Source organism: Rhodnius prolixus, unplaced genomic scaffold (assembly GCF_049639745.1).
Source record: "Rhodnius prolixus isolate KJV_2025 unplaced genomic scaffold, Rpr scaffold_18, whole genome shotgun sequence".
NCBI classification, from domain to species: Eukaryota; Metazoa; Arthropoda; class Insecta; order Hemiptera; family Reduviidae; genus Rhodnius; species Rhodnius prolixus.
The window spans coordinates 944,547-963,381 of record NW_027411636.1 but is presented as its reverse complement, the minus strand read 5'-3'; the positions used below and the strand labels follow the sequence as shown (position 1 = coordinate 963,381).

Here is an 18,835-nt window from a genome sequence, read left to right as displayed (position 1 = left end):
TATATTGCAATTCTGTGGCGCCACTCTGCGGCAACATCATTACAACTGGCAAATCATAATATCAGAGAGAAAATATCAAACAGAAATTAGATAAAAATTAGAAGATTAAAAAAGAACTAACTATAAATTATGGGAGTATTTTTAAGGAAAAATAAAGGAAAGGCAGAGTGGGGGAAGCAATCGAAATTTATTGGTAAAGGGGACCAACTTACACATGACCGCTTCTCGCACTGGGATGCCAAGTCTCTGGATCAGGTATCTATGACAAAGAGAAATGTTGATAATAACCTGGACCTTCCATACGTAATATAAAAAATATGATCTACGAGGATGTGTCTATTAAATAAGGAGTGTGAGTGAGCTACAGGTCTCATCTTCATCCATATCTGAGTCTTGAGTCCTACAGTGGATCAATTAAAAAGGAGAAAGAAATCTAGAATTGCATTCTCCATAGTGACCAAACACAATCAAATTCTGCTGGCTACTGAGCATGTCCGGTGAGACCATTCATGCTGCAGCAGACTATAGTTATAACAACTCTTCTATGTTTCCTACGAATGAGCGCTGGGATCTTCTGACACATTGAGGCAAGAGGAAACGATACGCCAAATAAATTTAAAAACAACGGGAGAAGGAGAACTGCGAGACCTTACAAGAAGAGTGTCCAATTGGACAGTTCCGGCCAGGTGACTACCGAACTAGACCGACCCTGATCTAATCTCATTATTCAATAGACACCCCGCTCGTAGTGTTAGAAAGAGAATTACCTGGCCAGCATGTAGCCGGTTCTGTTCACCCCATGGGTACAGTGGACCCCAATCACCGAGTCTGAAACATTAGACATACAATTGTCAAACATCAGATTACACCTGACTGCTTAGTGCACCCATGTTTACGAAAGTAGTCAATAAGGATATTAATAAAGAAGCATATCTTACTGTCCTGCGCGTGATGGTCCAGATAGTAATCAATGGCGTTGAAAAATCTGCAACAAACCAAACAAATAAAAACATAAATGACATTTCCTCTGGCTGCATGCGGTAAAAGGAAACGAATCAAAATTTCGGATTTCCTGTTTAATGACGTAATCTGGGATGAGAGAAAGTTGTAAGAGGTAAAATTCAGATTTTTGTATTTTCTTTCAACAACTGAGAATTGCTTTCATATTATTAGTGGTATTGAGATGGAACTGGAAATATGTTGAGGTCCTCTGAGTTAGAATAGTGGATGCTCTGGAACTGGTATCCAACTGAATGAATACTCCTGTCCAAACATGCAGGGAATGATCACAGTTTATTTATTTCCCATGGGATCCGGCGGAAGTTGAGAGGCCGAAATCTCTCAATTAAATTATGTGCATTATTCTTTATTTTATTTTATACTTTCACTATCCTCTTTGTATATTATCAAAATCACTACATATATTTGCAGTCCTGAAGATAAAATATAAGTGAGAAGCACATGTGTCCGCAGAGGCTACTTAATCACAGCAGTTCAAGAGATAAATTATGACAGTTGTCGCAACTATTAGCTGGGAGCGTACTGCAGTCTGCAGGTAATGAAAGAAGATCTAGTTCTCAACAGTAAGAACGGCCAAGGAAGACGAAAATAAGTTTAATAGAGTTGTTGGAACAAAGACTACAACTACAAGATAATGTTGCGCTAATAGTTGCGGAAAGTGAATAGTTTCGGACTAGAATGACTCTCTACGTCACTAGCACAGTTCTAAACAAACCCAGACTTTGCACTCCAGCTAAAGAAATAAAATTTCATTTCAGGAGGTCACGAAATAGATATGGTCTACAAGAGAATATATGCAGAGAAGTTGCGGATGCGGAATGCTGGTCACGGCAAGTCTGTACCTGCAACAACGCCCCCTAGTATTCCGATAAAACGTAATGTTCTCAGAATTGTTTCATTTCATTACCTGGCCAGAAAAGAGTTCAAAGTACTAAGTTCAAATTTTCGGAGTTCTAAGATATTTCTAAATTCTAAATTTTATACATATTTCATTTTTCCATCCTCAAAATTTTCCAAAAGAAAAGTTATTAGTAAATTTATACCAATAAATAAAGTATTAACCCATTTCTGATAATCGCTTGATACAGGGGCAAACTGGTGGTCCTCTGAATGAATGTTAAAAATAGAAATGGATGATTTGTGACTAGATGCTGATGATGCCATGAAAGTAGATGAGGGAGATAGTTGCACAATGAATAGTTTTCGATAAATAACATAAAAACACTTCACAGATCTGTGGTAGAGCCAAGAAGTATTCTTTGTAAGACTTAGATGCACATTAGCGATGCATTCTGGGTAGATTTTCGCACAGAACCGAATGTAGATTTTCCCCTTTAAAAAAAATTGCTCAAAATTATGGGATTGAGCTTTCCTGCTTCAAATAAAGCTGCCGTTACTCTTTTCCCTTATTCCTGAAGGAATGAGCTCGTACTTTACTTTAGGGATTTCTTTGCGAAGCTAGTGGAGTGGACGGAGAGGATGACGATATGGTTAGAGCGGAAGGGCTGGTGGTGGCCTCTTCAGGCAAGAAGTGGTAGCAGTGACCTAAACCATCCTCCATTTGTCTCCTTCGTTAGACTGGGAGGGACTCCGGAGTTTGGCTGGTAATAAATGCAATAAATCTACAGGACATTCTTTACACGTTAACACCAATCACAATCTTCGCACTGCAGGCTACTAAACGTATTAGATATTTCCAAACGCCTCGACCCCCAGCCAGCCAGCCAGCCAGACCATGCCATATTAAATCATGCCCCATAGAGCATGAGAGTGGTCTAAACAGACCATTAACAGACTATTGGCCCAACTTGTCATCAATACAAGCCAACCTGCTGTTGATCACACGCTGTGCTCGCCAAGAATTCCCAAGTGATCATCATTACCTCCCCCACTTCATTCAACAGCCGTCCCAACCTCCAACAAAATCTACTTTCTGCATTCTGTGAGTACCACTGCCAACAAGATCTCACTTTGCTAAATTATAGTTTTATTTCCACTTAGACATAAATTAGCTCAATATACGAGCATAATCTACAACTGTATCAGTGTCTAGTCTAGCTACAGAGTATCTAGTCTATTTTTCCGCATAGAAGATCTTGAAAGCCTCATGTCTTTCAAACAAACAAGTTTGGACAATCTCTAGTAGCAGAAGACAGGATCATAGGTTATTCTTTTTGAAAAAGACATCTGTGTAGGCCGATCTCAAAATGCTGTTTAAAAATAAAATTCGTAAGTTTGTTAACTAATAACATCAACATCACCTTCGGGGTAATAATGTAATTGTGTAAAGAGTGATTTAGAACGAGAAAAGAATATTTAAGCTTTTCCAATCAAATTATTGTAATGAGAAAAGGATAAAGTATGAGCACCATTATTTGGAGTCAACTATAACCACAACACCAGCTGTCTTGATTGGGGTCAGCCGCGGCTCCACTAACTAAGTAACAACGCCAAGCTAGAAGTTAATTACCGGGCTTACTTTGTACATCCGAGACTACAGACTAGTCTAGAACCCTGTTAATCTGTCTCACTAACAATTAGCCCTCCTCTGGTACGCCCTGAAAAACATCAACTTACGCACCTATGTTATGTCCTAATACTTACTAATAAAAGCCAAAAAAGTAGCACCAATCTAATCCACGATTGCTATCACCAATCCAATCTCAAGCCAACTTGCTACTTACTATACGGTATAGTAACTACTGTACTCTATATAAGGTATCTTTAACAAAAACTTACAGTTTAAAATGTTAAGTATAAGGGTTGATTAAACGCCAAAAGGTACACAACTCAGCAAGTACCCAACATTTCATTAATACTTCATTGATATTATTTTAAGTAATTTTACTACATTAATTTTCATTAATATTTTTTTGAATTTATTAGATGTCACAGACCCTTATGCTGGCTATTTTAATCTACAAAATATTTGTTCAAGTAGAACACCATTTAACTTAGATTGACTGTAATAAGATAAATAAGATATGCATATTTTTAGGACAGCTAATTATTCCAGTATTTTACTATAAGTAAAATTAGAGGGACTACATTAAATTACAATTGAGAAATGAATAATTATTGTTGAATAATTTACTTGATATTACCTACGCGTTATTTGTGCTCACAAATACTTCGGAAAGACGAATTCTAGACTGAAATATTATTTTAAATCCGTGATTCAAATTTAAATAGAAGCCGACTCTGCCTTTGTCTTTTTTTACTTTAACGTGCATGTACATACATACGATATATGTGACTATTCAGAATAAAGAGCATAATAAAGATAAATCAGAAGAATAATTTGGAATAAAGCTAAAATAAAGTACCTATTTAATTACGAAAATATAATGTACATTTTATCATAATTATAACAAAAAAATAAAATATTATGAATGAACAAAGGGAAGGGATTAGCTATGCGGTTAGCATATTGGATTCCCACGTGGAGGTTCCGGGTTCGAATCCAGCTGCTGACCCTTAGATTTTCTCTTTCTAAGAGCTTCTTACAGCTCACTGTCCGGGTGATGGACAGAGTTGTCTGTAACGAGAGAACACTGTCCGGAGGCCGGCAGTGCACTGAAAAAAGCTCCGGGCGCCAATAACCTTGATGTTGACGCGACTTAAATCATAAAAGAAAAAGAAAATGAATGAACTGGCCAGCATAAGGGTCTGTGAAACATCTAATAAATTCAAAAAAATATTAATGAAAATTAATGTAGTAAAATTACTTAAAATAATATCAATGAAGTATTAATGAAATGTTGGGTACTTGCTGATTTGTGTACCTTTTGGCGTTTAATCAACCCTTATACTTAACATTTTAAACTGTAAGTTTTTGTTAAAGAGATTTTTGTACCTTTTGGATAGATTTTCTTATTTGTATGTTTTGCAAAGTTACATATCTGCTTTTCAGATTTTATTAAAATTGGGAATAATAAATTTAATTTTATCATTATAACCTGAAAAGGTGTTAAGTCGGAGTTACTACCACTGGACAGATCTTTTTAAAGAATGATTATAGTTGCGGTCCCCAAACCATCCTCAATAACAATTTTTTTGAGAAAGCGTTTTGAATAAAATAGGAAGGTAATTTGTACGTAAATAGCAAAATTAAACTGCGATTACAGTACTTCTCCCTAAAAGGCAAAGAGGCAAAGATTTTGAATCGAACTACAATTCATTGATGAAAATCGGTTCACTCATTGAAAATTTTAACGATTGCAATACTTCCTCTTAGTAGGTGTAAGAGCATGATGGCACTTCACAGCCACGTAGAGGAGCTTTAACCACTTCTTCTTACTAAATTTTATCAAAATCGGACTAACCGTTATAGAAATATTGGTAATAATAGTTTTAGAAAGGGCCTTACTTGGGTGGGGCAAACTCCCCTCCTTATGAGGCACAGCGTCGAGACTTTTAAAGTGCAAATCTGTACAAAATTTCGATTCGAATGACACTTTATTCATGACAATCGGTTTACTTTTCGATAATTTGAAACGATTGCTATACTTCCCCTTAACAAGTGTAAGAGCAGATCGTCGCTTTAATGTTACGTAGGGGAGCCCTAACCCTGTCATCCTACCAAATTTTATCAAAATCGGGCTAAGATTTACAGAGTAATTAATGATAATAATTTTGGAGGGGGCTTTACATAAAAGGGGCTAACTCCTCTCCCATTCCATGTACAGCGTCGCGACCCCCAAAAGGCACATCTACATAAAATTCCGAATCCAATGACACCTCATTCATGAAAATCGGTTCACGCGTTTAGGCGCTACGTTGTTTACAAAAAAGGTAACAACAACAACAACAAGAAGAAGAACAAGAAGAACAAGAACAAGAACATTTTTTGAAAATGCCGTTTTTGCTCATTTTGAGCATCTTTTTTCTCAATATCTATCAAATCTAGGTTGTTGCAAAAAAATTACAGTCATAAAGAAGGGTTTGCCCTATATTTTAAAGAAAATTTGGGAATTTTATCTTTTATAGAAAAAGAGAAAAAAATTGTCAAAGTTGGGTGTTTTTCAACGTTACGCTTTTTCGTGCAGTTTTTGATGGTCAACCCTTATACAACTGTCCTACCGGACAGTTTTAATAAACATTAACTTTCTAGATGCATTTGAATAGCAGATATTGAGGTTTTCGAGTTCTTAAAACTAGCTCCAACTTTAGCCTTCAATTACTCGTGCTATAATCATCCAATCACCATGAAATTTAGTCCAATTATAGTTGATACCATTATAGGGCCTAAATATTAACTTTCTATGTGACATTGAGTGTTGAATGATTAAGTCTTCATGGTTTACTCGGAGGAACTTGAATGCACATTAAGTTAGAGTGCTTACTGTTCTTAGTTAGGTTTATTTATTTGACTTTAAATAGGTGTGAGCGATAGGGTGTAAGTTTTAGGCTCGAATCCAGTTTGAGACATTGGCTTAAAGAAGTATCTCAAGTTGTGATCTAGAGAACAACTGGCAAGCGTCCTCTCATGGAAAGGTCGGCACCATTTAACAAACAAACGCTATGCCCACAGAAGTAGCTTTGTTGTGAGAACTTGTCTTATGTGTAGTTGTGCGTTGTACTGACATGATTCAAAAATTGGAATTCAATTAATAAATCCAGCGGAGGGGCTGGCTAAAGTCTCGGTGATCTCAAGTTAATGTATTCACTGGCCTCACTGACCAGTTCACATTGCCGGGACCCTCTGGTAATTTATTATCCTAACCTGGCGCCAAGCTACCTTCTCCGCCTCTACCAACTTCTACCACAAATTTCTTTCAAATCCTTCCATATACTGTTCTTACATCTTGGATTGAAGTCTTCTTTAAGGCGTTCTCTTCATCTATTGTTTAGCTCGCAATCAAGGTTAGGGGAACTAATGGCACAAGGACCGCCCACAAAACGTTGCAGGAGTTCACGTTCATATTTTCAGCTTATTACTGCGGTACCTACCACTGCATTTTGCTTTACTTTCTTTCCCCATCTTTATATTTCTTCCAGATTCTGATTGGGGAATTAAGCACTTTATCCCTAGGATTCTTTTTTATTTCCTGTTAAATTTATTTACCCTTTAAACCAGTGATTCTCAACCATTGTGTTCGCGGTACTTTTGCGTGCCGCAAAAAGTTATTGAAGTGTGCCGCCCAAATTTTATAAATGCATACAATAAAAATTATATATTAAATTGTAGAAGACGATAATGAGAGTAGCATTATCATTTATACGACCAAATATAAACTGTAATTATCAAAAAACATCAAGCTCAAATTTCTCATTAAAAGTATTCTTATTATTAACTTTGTAATTAATCACTTAATAAACATATACTGTTGTTTTTGTAGTACATATTATTTTATTTTTAGAGTTAGGCTCTGGCCTTTGAACAGTGAACATCGTCTCTGTGCAGTTTATTTTCTTACAGTGCTCTTTACGCCAAAAATCTTTTTAAATAATTCTACAAATTGGTATAACATAATATATTCTGTTAAAGTGTAAGTAATAGATAATCGTTTGGTGATAGATTTTCCGAAGAAAAAAGAAAAAGAAAGTTGATAAAAGAATACTTTCAATTCAGCATTATAAGGTGGATGTACGAGGTGTGTAGGTGTATGTTGTCTATTATTCTCATCTTATAAACTTTGACCTGTGAGTGGAGAGCTGTTGATTAAAATCCAGCTTTTTAACCAAGTTATTGATTTATTATCAAAATTATAATTCTTGTTGAGCGTTGAAATTTGATGTTTTATTCTGTGCGATATTTCATTTATTCATTTGGAATTAGTAATAATTGAAATGTCTGAGGGCATCAAAGAAATATTATCTAAACTTGACGAGTTTAAGCAAGATATGAAAAACGACATTAAACGATTAGAATCATCTTTAGATAATTTGCATTCTCAAATAACAGAATTTAACAAGAGAATACAAAATTTGGAAGATAAGTATACCAGTGTTAATACTAAACTTAAGGACTTGAATAGAGTCAATTACTTGATAGCAAGGTCTAATAAGGAACACAATATTATACTTTATAATATCGCTGAAAGTGAAAATGAAAAGAATGAAGACTTAGAGAATATTGTACTCGACTTAATAAAAGAGAAACTAAAAATAGATATTCAATTAATGGAAATTGACAGGACAGAAAGGCTTGGTATACCGCGCACTGGTAAAAGGCCTGTCTTAGTTCGATTTACAACTTACCGGAAAAGGCTTGAAGTACTAAAGGCATCTATTAACTTGAAAGATTCTCCCATAAGAATGTCTAAGGATTACACTTATGAAGAAAGACAAATAAGAAAACAATTGATTCCATTTATGATACGAGCTAGAAGTCATAATTATAAAGCATCACTGAGAAATGATAAATTATTGGTTGAGAATGAAATATTTTCTTTAGAAAAGTTGCAAAGAATGGAATTAGAGGAAATTTCATCTATTGGCACCTCTACAGGTGCATCTCTTGCTTCGGATGTTGATACTTCAGATAAGGAAAAGGAAAATAAACTAAGAGCTTCAAGAAGGATTCTTAAGAAAGAAACGCCTAAAGGATCTGCTTCGGGAAATGCTGAAACAATAAAACTGTGGTTAAAAAAAAGGAGGGACAAGCAAGAAGGTGCCAAAGAGTAGGAAAGATGCGCAAAGTCCAACTTAGCCATTACATATTACAGCTCAGGACACTTACCACCCCCAAGAAGGAAAACGATCCGGTATTTCTCCAGAATTTCAAGAATTTCCTCAGAAATTGTCAGGGCATTTAGTTGGGGTAAATAGAAATCATAATATTAAAGTATTTTTTCAGAATATTAATGGTCTTAATAATTTATTTGATACAGATTTAGAGGTTTTAAAAAAATTAGCAAAATTTGATATAATAGGTTTATGTGAAACTTGGAAGGTAAATGAAAATATTAAGTTGCCTCTTTACTTGGATAATTTTAAAACGTTTGTAAGTCCAGCTGTTAAAGAAAAATCTGTAGGTCGAGCTAGTGGTGGCCTCATGTTGTTAATTAATAAGAATTGCACATTTAGTTCTAGTATTGTTTACAAAGATAACAACATCTTAATAATAGAATTAAACTATGGGACCACTAAAGTAATAGTTGCCTTAATTTATTGGAGGCCAGGTAGTATATTTGATCTTTATGTGGAAACTTTAACTGAAATTCTGAAAGATTTATCGGACACATATAATTGTCCTATCATCTTGGGGGGTGACTTTAATTCCCGAATAGGAAACCTAAATCTGATAGATGAAAATGCTGTTGAGAATACAATTTTTTATCCCTTGCGTAAATCCTCCGATACAATTATTAATAGAAGAGGGAGATTGCTCATTGAAATCATGGAGGACAACGGTATGGTGGTTTTAAATGGCCGTTCCCCCTTGGATAACCCGGGAAATTTTACTTTCATTTCTGCTCAGGGATCAAGTATAGTCGACCATATCTGGTGTAATTATGATTCTTTGGCCTTGATCCAAAATTTTGAAATAATTAATCTCTTTTATTCTTTGGACCACCTGGGTTGTACCATAAATTTAAATTTAACAAGCGAATATATGAATGCTTCCTCTTGTGTGACTAAACTTAAATTCAGGTATAGATGGGTGGATTGTTTGAAACGAGATTATTGTAACTTTATGGCCAGTACAGATTTATTATATTACCATTTAAAAAATAAGCAAGTTTGTATAAATAATACTCCAATAAATATTGTAAGTACATACACTTATTTTGGTGTTCCTTTCAGTCTAACTGGGAAATTTTATCAAGCGTCCAAACATTTCATATCAAAAGGTAAAATAGCAACAAATCGGGTAAGGCAGATTCTAATAACGTCCAAAGCAAATTCCATTAAACCCATCAGAAAGTTGTTAGATGCTGTTGTAAAGACTTCTTTGCTCTATGCATGTGAAATATGGGCTTATAGGTATGCCGACGATCTGGAGGCAGTGCAGGTGCAATTCTTAAAACAAATATTTAACCTGCCGAGATCAACTCCCAATAGTTATCTCCGATTAGAATGTGCAATATTTCCAGTTAAGCTGACTATAGTCAAATCAATGTTAACATTTTTAATAAAACTTCTTGAGATGCCCTCTAATAGATTGCCCCGTATTTGCTTTGATATGCTTCTGAGCTTGGATTCATTGTCAAGCAATAATTCTAATTGGGTTTCCCAACTTGTTCTCTATTGGCCACCTTGACACATTTTTATCGCGGGACCCAGTAATAATTAAGAGATCTTTATCAAATATAATTGATGCCTTACAGAATAGATTTTTAAGTAATGACATTGCTTGGGGTTATAGATTCTAAATTTAATACAATTTACAGAAACTTAAGTACAATTGGTCTTGGTGAATTTTACTTGGAGTCTAATTATAATGTAACTAAGTCCAGAATTATTATCCAGCTAAGACTTGCAAATCTAAATAAAACAAGTATTTACATTAAAGGTACTAAATATATTTTTGATTCTTCTGTTACTTGTACTCTGTGTAAGCTCTTCAAGCCCGACTCACTCTTTCACTTTATGTTTGAGTGCCCACCTTTTGCGCCACTTAGAATTCAGTTAGCAGAAAGCCTGAATAGGGATATGTCCTGTCATATTAATTTCTTAGAAAAATCACTTGTAATTGAGTCCTTAGTCCAGGCCAACTTGATATATAACTATTTCTGTGCAGCCACAGCACTCAGAAGTTTCCTATTAAATGAGTAATCTCCCTCTGTTAATATAAATTTGGACGGGTTTGTAGTTAATTTTGTATTTGTCTAGTTATTATTTTTATATTCCTGGTAACAGATCTATATCTGCTTTAGACTTGAATTTTTCAGTTTTCATCTTTTTTTTCTATTAAGAAAGTGACTATTTTGTTTATCTATTTTTCTGATGATGAGATAGCCGTCAATCAACATATATTTATTTTATTATATTACTTTGCATTATTACGTTATATTGATTTAGTTTTTCTTGACTTTCATGGTATTACTTTTATTTTTGATTTAGTTTTATTAACAGTGATTTAATTTTCATTATATTAAAATTATGTGGTTAATTTATTTTTGTATTGTATATATTGAACAGATTTGTATTTAGTTAATAATTTAGTTAATTTTCCTATATTGTGCCTATCAGCTGTATTACTCAAAAACAATAAAATTTTGATTGATTGATATTATTTTATTTTATATTGAAAATAAACATAAACTATTTTACACACATAGGGAAGGGATTAGCTATGAGGTTAGCATACTGGACTCCCACGCGGAGGTCCCGGGTTCGAATCCAGCAGCTGACCCTTAGATTTTCTCTTCCTAGGAGCTTCTTACAGCTCACTGTCCGGTGATGGACAGTGTTGTCTGTAACGAGAGAACACTGTCCGGAGGCCGGCAGTGCACTGGAAAAAGCTCCGGGCGCTAATGACCTCAGCTGTTGATGCGCCAAAAAAAAAAAAAAAAAAAAAAATTTACACACAGTGAATTATGGGATAAGTAATATACTAATCTTATTGTTAGTGTAGCGCCAAATTGTGAAATTGTTAAAATTAGTGTGCCGCCGCGACAAAAAATAAGGTTGAGAATCATTGGTTTGAACAATGCCTATTCTTGATTTATGAACCAAGTTCTAGTAAATAGATAATATATCATAGAACTAGGGAATCGTAGTTCAAGTGTTCGGAATTTTTATTTTTTAAATTTTTTTCACGCATGCGCATATTTGTTTCATAAAATTTAAAAATATATGCCAATAGTATAAGACAGCCTCTTACATTAGAAGAGGAAATAATAGCGTTACAAGCTACAGTTTGTTGTCGCAGCGGGCCTATTATATTAGGCAGGGTAATGGAAGTGAGATGACGCAATTATATTGCAGCACTTTGGCCACGGCTAATCTAATTAGAAGTTGGTAGCGCTGGGGTAGAATGGTGACTTCTCCATTAATGGGGCCACTGCTGGGAGACAGTGCCATTTAACTACATTAAACAATCCAATACATCCTGGAGGTGTGGGATGTGCCCGTCTCCTGTCAAACATTAGGGTAACTTCAATCGCGCGAGATGTTGTTCCTTTATTTCCAGCTTCCAGTACAGTATCAGCAGGTGTATAGTTCATTTTCGGGAATTTAGGTTTTACAGGAAACTGTATGTAGACGCCCAAACCTACTTGTCCTTGTAGTCAGGTTCTTTAGGCTGAAGATGCAATTAAAATGCATGTATTGATAATTAGGAAATTGCTAGCTTTTACTTGATTTGAACTACCAATGAAATGGTCACTAATGTAAGTACTTCATTCGATGAAACGGCGGATTTCCAGGCTTAAAACAGCAGCATGTCTTAATGTAGGTGAGAGGGGGTACATTTGAACAGGGGGCACCATTGGACAGTTTTAATTTCTCGCCCAATATTTAAAATATTTATGATTGGTAATTTTCTCCATATGTTGTGGTAGACCTGTTGTATAATTGACAGAGTTTCCCTTCGTTTTCATTGTTTGGTAGAAGTCATGAATTGAGTAATGTCCTATTTTGTATGGTGGAAGTAAAATTTTGGTTGCAGCTTTGGAAGTGTATTGTGAAGATTGTAGTGGACAAGGTGTAAGTATTGTTGGTCCATATTAACATTTGGAATTCGTATTTTTAAACCCTAGAATTCACAAAAAGTCTATTTGCTTGCACAAAAAGTGTTGGATATTATATTTTCTTTTATGGAAGGAGAGGGTGCACATTTCTACATCACCAGTTAAAATGTGCCGCCCCACCGACCCCTGCAAGTTTGGGACTTTTTTTTTGGTTTAATCGCAGAGAAGGGGAAAGTAGTCCGAACCTACATTAAGAAGCGCAACAAACCGAATATTTTGTTCAAACTTCCTAAACCCTTCACACTTCGGAGTACAACATCCCCGAACTGAGTCATTCTTGATTTTATTGAATTAGATTTCAGTGGTTTAAAAGAGAAAGTAATGTAGTAGTGAGAGAAATAACTGATAGAAGGTAGATTCAGAGTAAAGTAATATCATTTCTTTTTATTTTATATTGTGTTCAAAGGTACCCCCACCAGTGGGGCAGAGATTGACATTTGGCACAAAATTTTTAAATTAAAATATATAGATGTCTACGTAAAGTACCACAACTGTTTATTGATATAGATCTGTTAAGAAGACTTGAATGCTGTAGAAAACAAAATAAAAAGGTTCAATATTACGATCCTCTCCACTACTCGACACTTGTGTTAAGAAAACCTTTGACGATTTCCTTGTTTGAGGACATCACCCAGACCAATCCGTTGAGAACGTTTTGTTTCGAAACCCAGAGACCACGAAACATATTGTTTCTTCTTAATGCTAACCTCCATCTGATAGGAGAATATGGTGAATATGCAGAATATGTAGAATGATTTACCTTGAGACTAGTTTTTCCGATGGTATCTGTTGTCCTGGACAGGGCAGTTTGCAGTAATCTACCCCTCGATTCAGGAAATCCTGAAACAGAAAATCTTGGTCTAACTGCTGGTTTAACAGGAAGTGCCTCTTCACCATTTCCTGCTTCCACTATAATCATTAAGGGTGATTATTGTAACGGTCAAATTTCAATTTAAAATTCAAAAATGTATTTTTGTTTTTTCACATTTCCTTTTACTAATGTCATTAACTATTGGTTCAAATCATTTATAGTTAGTTTTACTTTATTATTTTTCATTGTATTTCATTATATTTCACTGTATTTATTATTACTATAACACCAAACCTCTTTTTGGTAAATTAAGGACCTCAGGAGCCAGGTGGGAATATTTATCTCTAGTGAGTGTCTGGTAATCAGATAGTGACCAGCTTCAAAAAGGAAATTATCTCTAGTGAGAGAGTGCCTTGCAACTACGCTACCAAGTTCAACTTCCTGCGCAGTGTTTTTAGAGATAGTCTCTCAGTACCTAATCCATAACCAAATAGATCCAATGGTACCAACCCGAAGTCCCAGGGAGGAGACACCTTTATCCTCCCTCGTCATCCTTCCTCACTTTGCTTCCCTCAGCCCACCTTAGCCTACGATTCGCCGTTTAAAAGGAATTTCTTGACCGGAAATGAACAATTCTGATAGATTCTTTTCATCCTTTTACTGCTACAATAGCTTTTTCTTTTAGCTATCAATCACTTCCGGTATAGACTACAAATACAAGTGGCCGAATTCTGCGGTGGGACCAAAGTGTGAAATAGAACTGCCGACAGTGATGCTGGGAGCAACCACAGATGGAAAGTATTAGAATTGTGATGAAGCCGTGTGTGGCCACGTCCGGTCGCTTAGGGCGCTCTAGAGGCCGGCTCCCATATTACTATGCAAATATCCCCAACCTCCAACACTAAACACCAATAAATATATTTATATATAAATCATGAGGCCGAGCCTGCGCAATCAACTCTTCTCCAAACTATTCCAATTGTTCTCTTTACTGGAGCGGCGTAGTTCTCTAACGTACCATTCCACTGATTGAATTCCTCCCGTAGAAAGTTTGTCGAGGCTCCTGAATCCACAGCCATCTGTATATGTAGATTTTTCGTTCCCTTCATTCCACGGCTAAATCTTTAATAATGTTGTTTTCTTGTTTAGAAGAGAGGAGGATGAGGAGGAGGAGGTAAATTACGTAGAATCCAAAACATAATGAGCCCGGAAATGTCGCTGCCTTGCACTTCCGGTCTTCTGACCGAGCTTATGCACTTCACTTCCAGTATATGGTCATTCAGAACTTCTTCCTCATCAGCCAATGTTTGGCCATTTTCTAAACACGCTTATAACAGTCTGAGTCAGCGTCTGGACTCAAAAAATTGCTTCATCATTTGGTGCGTTTCTGAAAGGCTCTTCCCAAATTTTTTTTTTTTTTTAACTTTTTACAAACTCCCAATATTCTGGGTCAGTTTTCCCGAAAAGGCGTAGATAAAGCGTGGAACACAAGCTTGGGAAAAGTTCACAGGATTCGAGAGAAGACCACCACAACTCAAATAATCACAGATATTCGAAATTGATATTAAGATAAGGTGCCACCATCGGACCCGGAAATTCACCCTTGCTTTTCTTCTGAATCCAAGTACTACAAACGCGCCGCTTTTCCGTTCAGGGAGTTTTCTTAAAAACAGCTACAGCGATTTTTCTTTTAACTTGTCATACTAATTGCAAATATGGCTTCACCAGATTTATAAAGGAGAGGTCCGCAAAGCTACTAGGTTCGATCGCCAGTCTAGGGTCTTGGATTTTAATTAATGCTTAATATGATGAACTTTTACTTTGCTAATTACCCACAGTTGGATTAATTGAAATAGCAAGTTTCCCAAGAATGAACCTGTAAGGATGATATAAGGGGGAAGGCAATCCCGTAAAGAGACATTTGAGAGGAATGTACGGTGCTGCCACCTGCATACTAACAGGAAGTGAAATTCTTAATCTGAGCTCATCGGTGCGCCGGAAGTCACACTTTTCTCTTTAGATTTTCCAGCATACAGGAAAGCATATATTACTTTAATGCGGAACTCTTTCCGGGAAACTTTATTTAGCCGAGTTCTAAGGAAGGATTAAAGCCAATTTCGAAATGTTGCTCTAGTGGGTTTTAGGATTCTATTTGGTTTCGAAATGTTTTCTGAAGTTGGTAGTTCTGAGGAGAGCTATGTCATGCTTCCTTTAACATCACATCACTTTAATATTGTGTATATAAAATATATATCTTTATAAATAAAATTTTGACCAATTTAGTTTAAATATTAAGTTTGTAAAAGATTGAATTAAGTAATTTTGGGCAAGAAGTCGAGTAGAGGGTTCAGAGCAGATATTTATTTCCTATTTTGAAGCAGAACTACCATCAGAGGAAAGAATACGAGTAAGGTATTGTGAAACTCTGTGAACCCGGCTAGCCTAACAGATGCGTTTAGTAAGAAGAAAATGGAGACGAAGAGTATGGGACAAGGAACAAGAACATCTAAATGGAGACATAAATTATACTAGAATAGGCAAGGTGATTCACTTCCCTAAGGAGATACTACACCGAGTGGCGGCTACATGGTGTTGACAACATGCGTTCACCGTGTGACAATGCCATCAATATCAGTTTTAATGAATCTGGAAGCGGATATGTACTGCTACAATGTATGAGCGGATACGCTGCTACAATGTGTGTAATTTAATTGTGATATATGGTGCTGTCGCGCTCGTTCGCTTTCAATATTCCAACTATTTGTTCTACCACAGTTTGGTTATCGATTTCCTTTCAAGATCTGACCAATAGAGGGCTATGGCTATTCTGTGGCAAGTCTAAGACCTTCTTCTAGTTTTACGAAGACACTTTGATGAGTCAGAAGATCCAAACAAAAATGGTTACTGGGGTTTTTTCTCTCGCCAGAGCAGAATCTGAACACAGAATTAATCTACTAAAAAGTTTAAGATGATCAACTAACCATCTGAAAGGCTACCACGACGCAGTCATTAACTTTTCTTCTTGTGACGTCCAAACATCTTCACATATTGAAGACACTACGCATGCTCGTTTAAATCAAACTTCATTATAAAGTCATAATGAGAAAGCACAATTATATAGTTTCATTTTAGTCAAAAAGCAAATAGTTGCTTTTAAATCAAAACGTACAAAGACGGTATATGGGACATCAATGCGATTCAAGGAGGTTGCTAAAGAAATATTTACTAGATAAGGGAAGAAATCAATGCAGCCACTTATTAATGAAGACAAACGTTGAATGGGGGTTCACAGGTTCACTAAATGAATCACACGTCATCAAGCCAGGGTGGGAAAGTGAACAACAGCCAGTCCGAGAGGGACAATTACACACAAAAGAACTAGTCGATAGATCATTAATAAGGGGTAGCAAGGAATGAAAGTGGTGCTGTGGAGAGACGCCGCGAGTTTGGAACAGGATAAGAGGTAGGCGAATGGGGTCTGTCCTGTAGGAGACAGCGCCGCTCTCCAAGTGGGAAGGAAGTCGGTGCACCTTGGAGGTGACAGAGGGTGCTGTGCGGGCGGAGGCGGCGACTCCGTTCTAACTCTTGCACACACATATCTGCCACACTATAAAATAGTAGTTATATTGATTCACTTACTTGTTTGTTGTAATATCTGTCGGTCTGCGTGAGGTCGATGACCATCCCCAATTCTGGTACGCTGTCCAACAGAGTCTCCACCGTGAACCTGCAAGACAAACAACCAGATTATTAGCTCACCATTTCACCTCGCATGATCTAAACAGTTTTTTTTAAAAGAAAAATGCTTAATGAATTTGGGCAAATTTGCTTTTCTAAGAAATTTCAACAATTCCAAGAATGCAATGTATTTGGAGAACTCTGACGAGAAGCCAGAGAAGTTTCTAGATGTTAGATAGATAGCCGACTAGTTTCCCGCCTAGTTCCTTTTGATTTAGTGTCCGCAAAGTACTTTTTCTGAATCTTGAGATGGCTACGGAATAAAGGGTTGCAATGTTGTATCCTCGCTCTCCCTAGAATCTAGAGATCCTAGGTGAGCGGTTTCAACTAGTTAGGATGCTCTAGACGAGTGGCACTCCTTGCCAGATTCCTCTCTGCTTTCTCCCCTCTCATAATATTTTTACCACAGGCAAACTCAAGATCAACACCATGCACACACACTACAGACAATCTGAAAAGACTGCTGCCAGTTGTTCACTCTGGTAAACAAAGCGTACAAATGCAAAAAGTCTATCGTGCAACGATGGAAAAATAAAAAAAATGTTAGAAGGGTCAATATAATTCTAAAATTGTACGAAAGAATATTTCCACTGTTTCGCGGAAAAAACCTTCAAACTCGGAACTTTTACTAATTCGACAGTGTATTTGTATTTATACAAAATTTTAACAGGAGCTACTACAGACGGACACTTCAGCAAACCATTCTCGTCCTATCTAAGGCGTTGTAGATGCTGCTTCAAAGATCTTCGCAGAAACCTTTTATGGCAGTAATTCGCAAAGATTATTACTTGACGGTTCCATCTTAAAATGGAATCTATTTTCTACTGTACCAGTGGTGTGTGGTTCTCTCGTTGTGATAGATCACCTTGAAGGCGCTCTTATCTTCTGGTTTTATTCTTAGGCTTACGTTTTCCACAGCTGCTTTCTCAGGCGCACCCAGACGCGATGTAATTGGGAGTTGTTTCGAAAAGCTGCGATGAAAGAGCACGCAGGTTAGAAAAATAGACAAATAATAACCCCACAGCCAAACTAGCAGACAATACAGTAAATAATATGATATTTGAAAAATGGGATGGTTGGAGGGGGCTATTGTATGGAGGCACAAGCTGTGGGAGTGCTCTATGAGCGAAGCATAACCTTGAACTAGTTTCAACATGACTGTGATGATTCATTAGTCATCAGTCTGGCTGTGAAGAGGGGGCAGATAGGGTGCCTGGGGGGGAGAATAATGGATATATTCATTATGGGTAATTAGCTGACAACAATTATAATGATGGCTCCATTCTGTTAGTGCGTAACCTGCAATTATCACCATTAAACCATCCTCTCGATGCTACTTATCCACGCCTGTGGCACAACTCTCTTCAAGATGGGCCCTCAACTACTCTAAGAGTTGCCAAATTCTAAGCTACAACAATAAACTATCTTTTAGGTTTTCTTTTAAAAATTAAGGCTCCCCAATACCACACTGAACTAATACGGTATTTTCCTACTATGAGGGCAAGTGTTGAAAAAACTGCATAGTTTCATATCCGGTATTGCCGAATTCCTTTCGTAAACATAGTTTACATGATGGAGATATCGTTGGAGAAACAAGTGACGCACACAGTTCTAACGTTTTCCC

The 18,835-nt window shown here is 36.5% G+C and overlaps 1 protein-coding gene across 2 annotated transcripts in view; it reads right to left on the bottom strand.

Moving 5' to 3' along the window:
- The window catches only part of LOC141462112 (uncharacterized), a 116,506-nt gene that overhangs the window by 20,775 nt on the left and 76,896 nt on the right, over nt 1-18,835 (bottom strand). For both annotated transcript variants that reach the window (XM_074143703.1, XM_074143702.1), the window contains 5 exons: nt 17,113-17,200; nt 13,423-13,502; nt 939-985; nt 768-828; nt 213-259 (listed from right to left, as the gene is read on the bottom strand). In XM_074143703.1, coding sequence (XP_073999804.1) covers nt 213-259; nt 768-828; nt 939-985; nt 13,423-13,502; nt 17,113-17,200 — 323 coding nt within the window. The remainder of the gene's footprint in view (nt 1-212; nt 260-767; nt 829-938; nt 986-13,422; nt 13,503-17,112; nt 17,201-18,835) is intronic.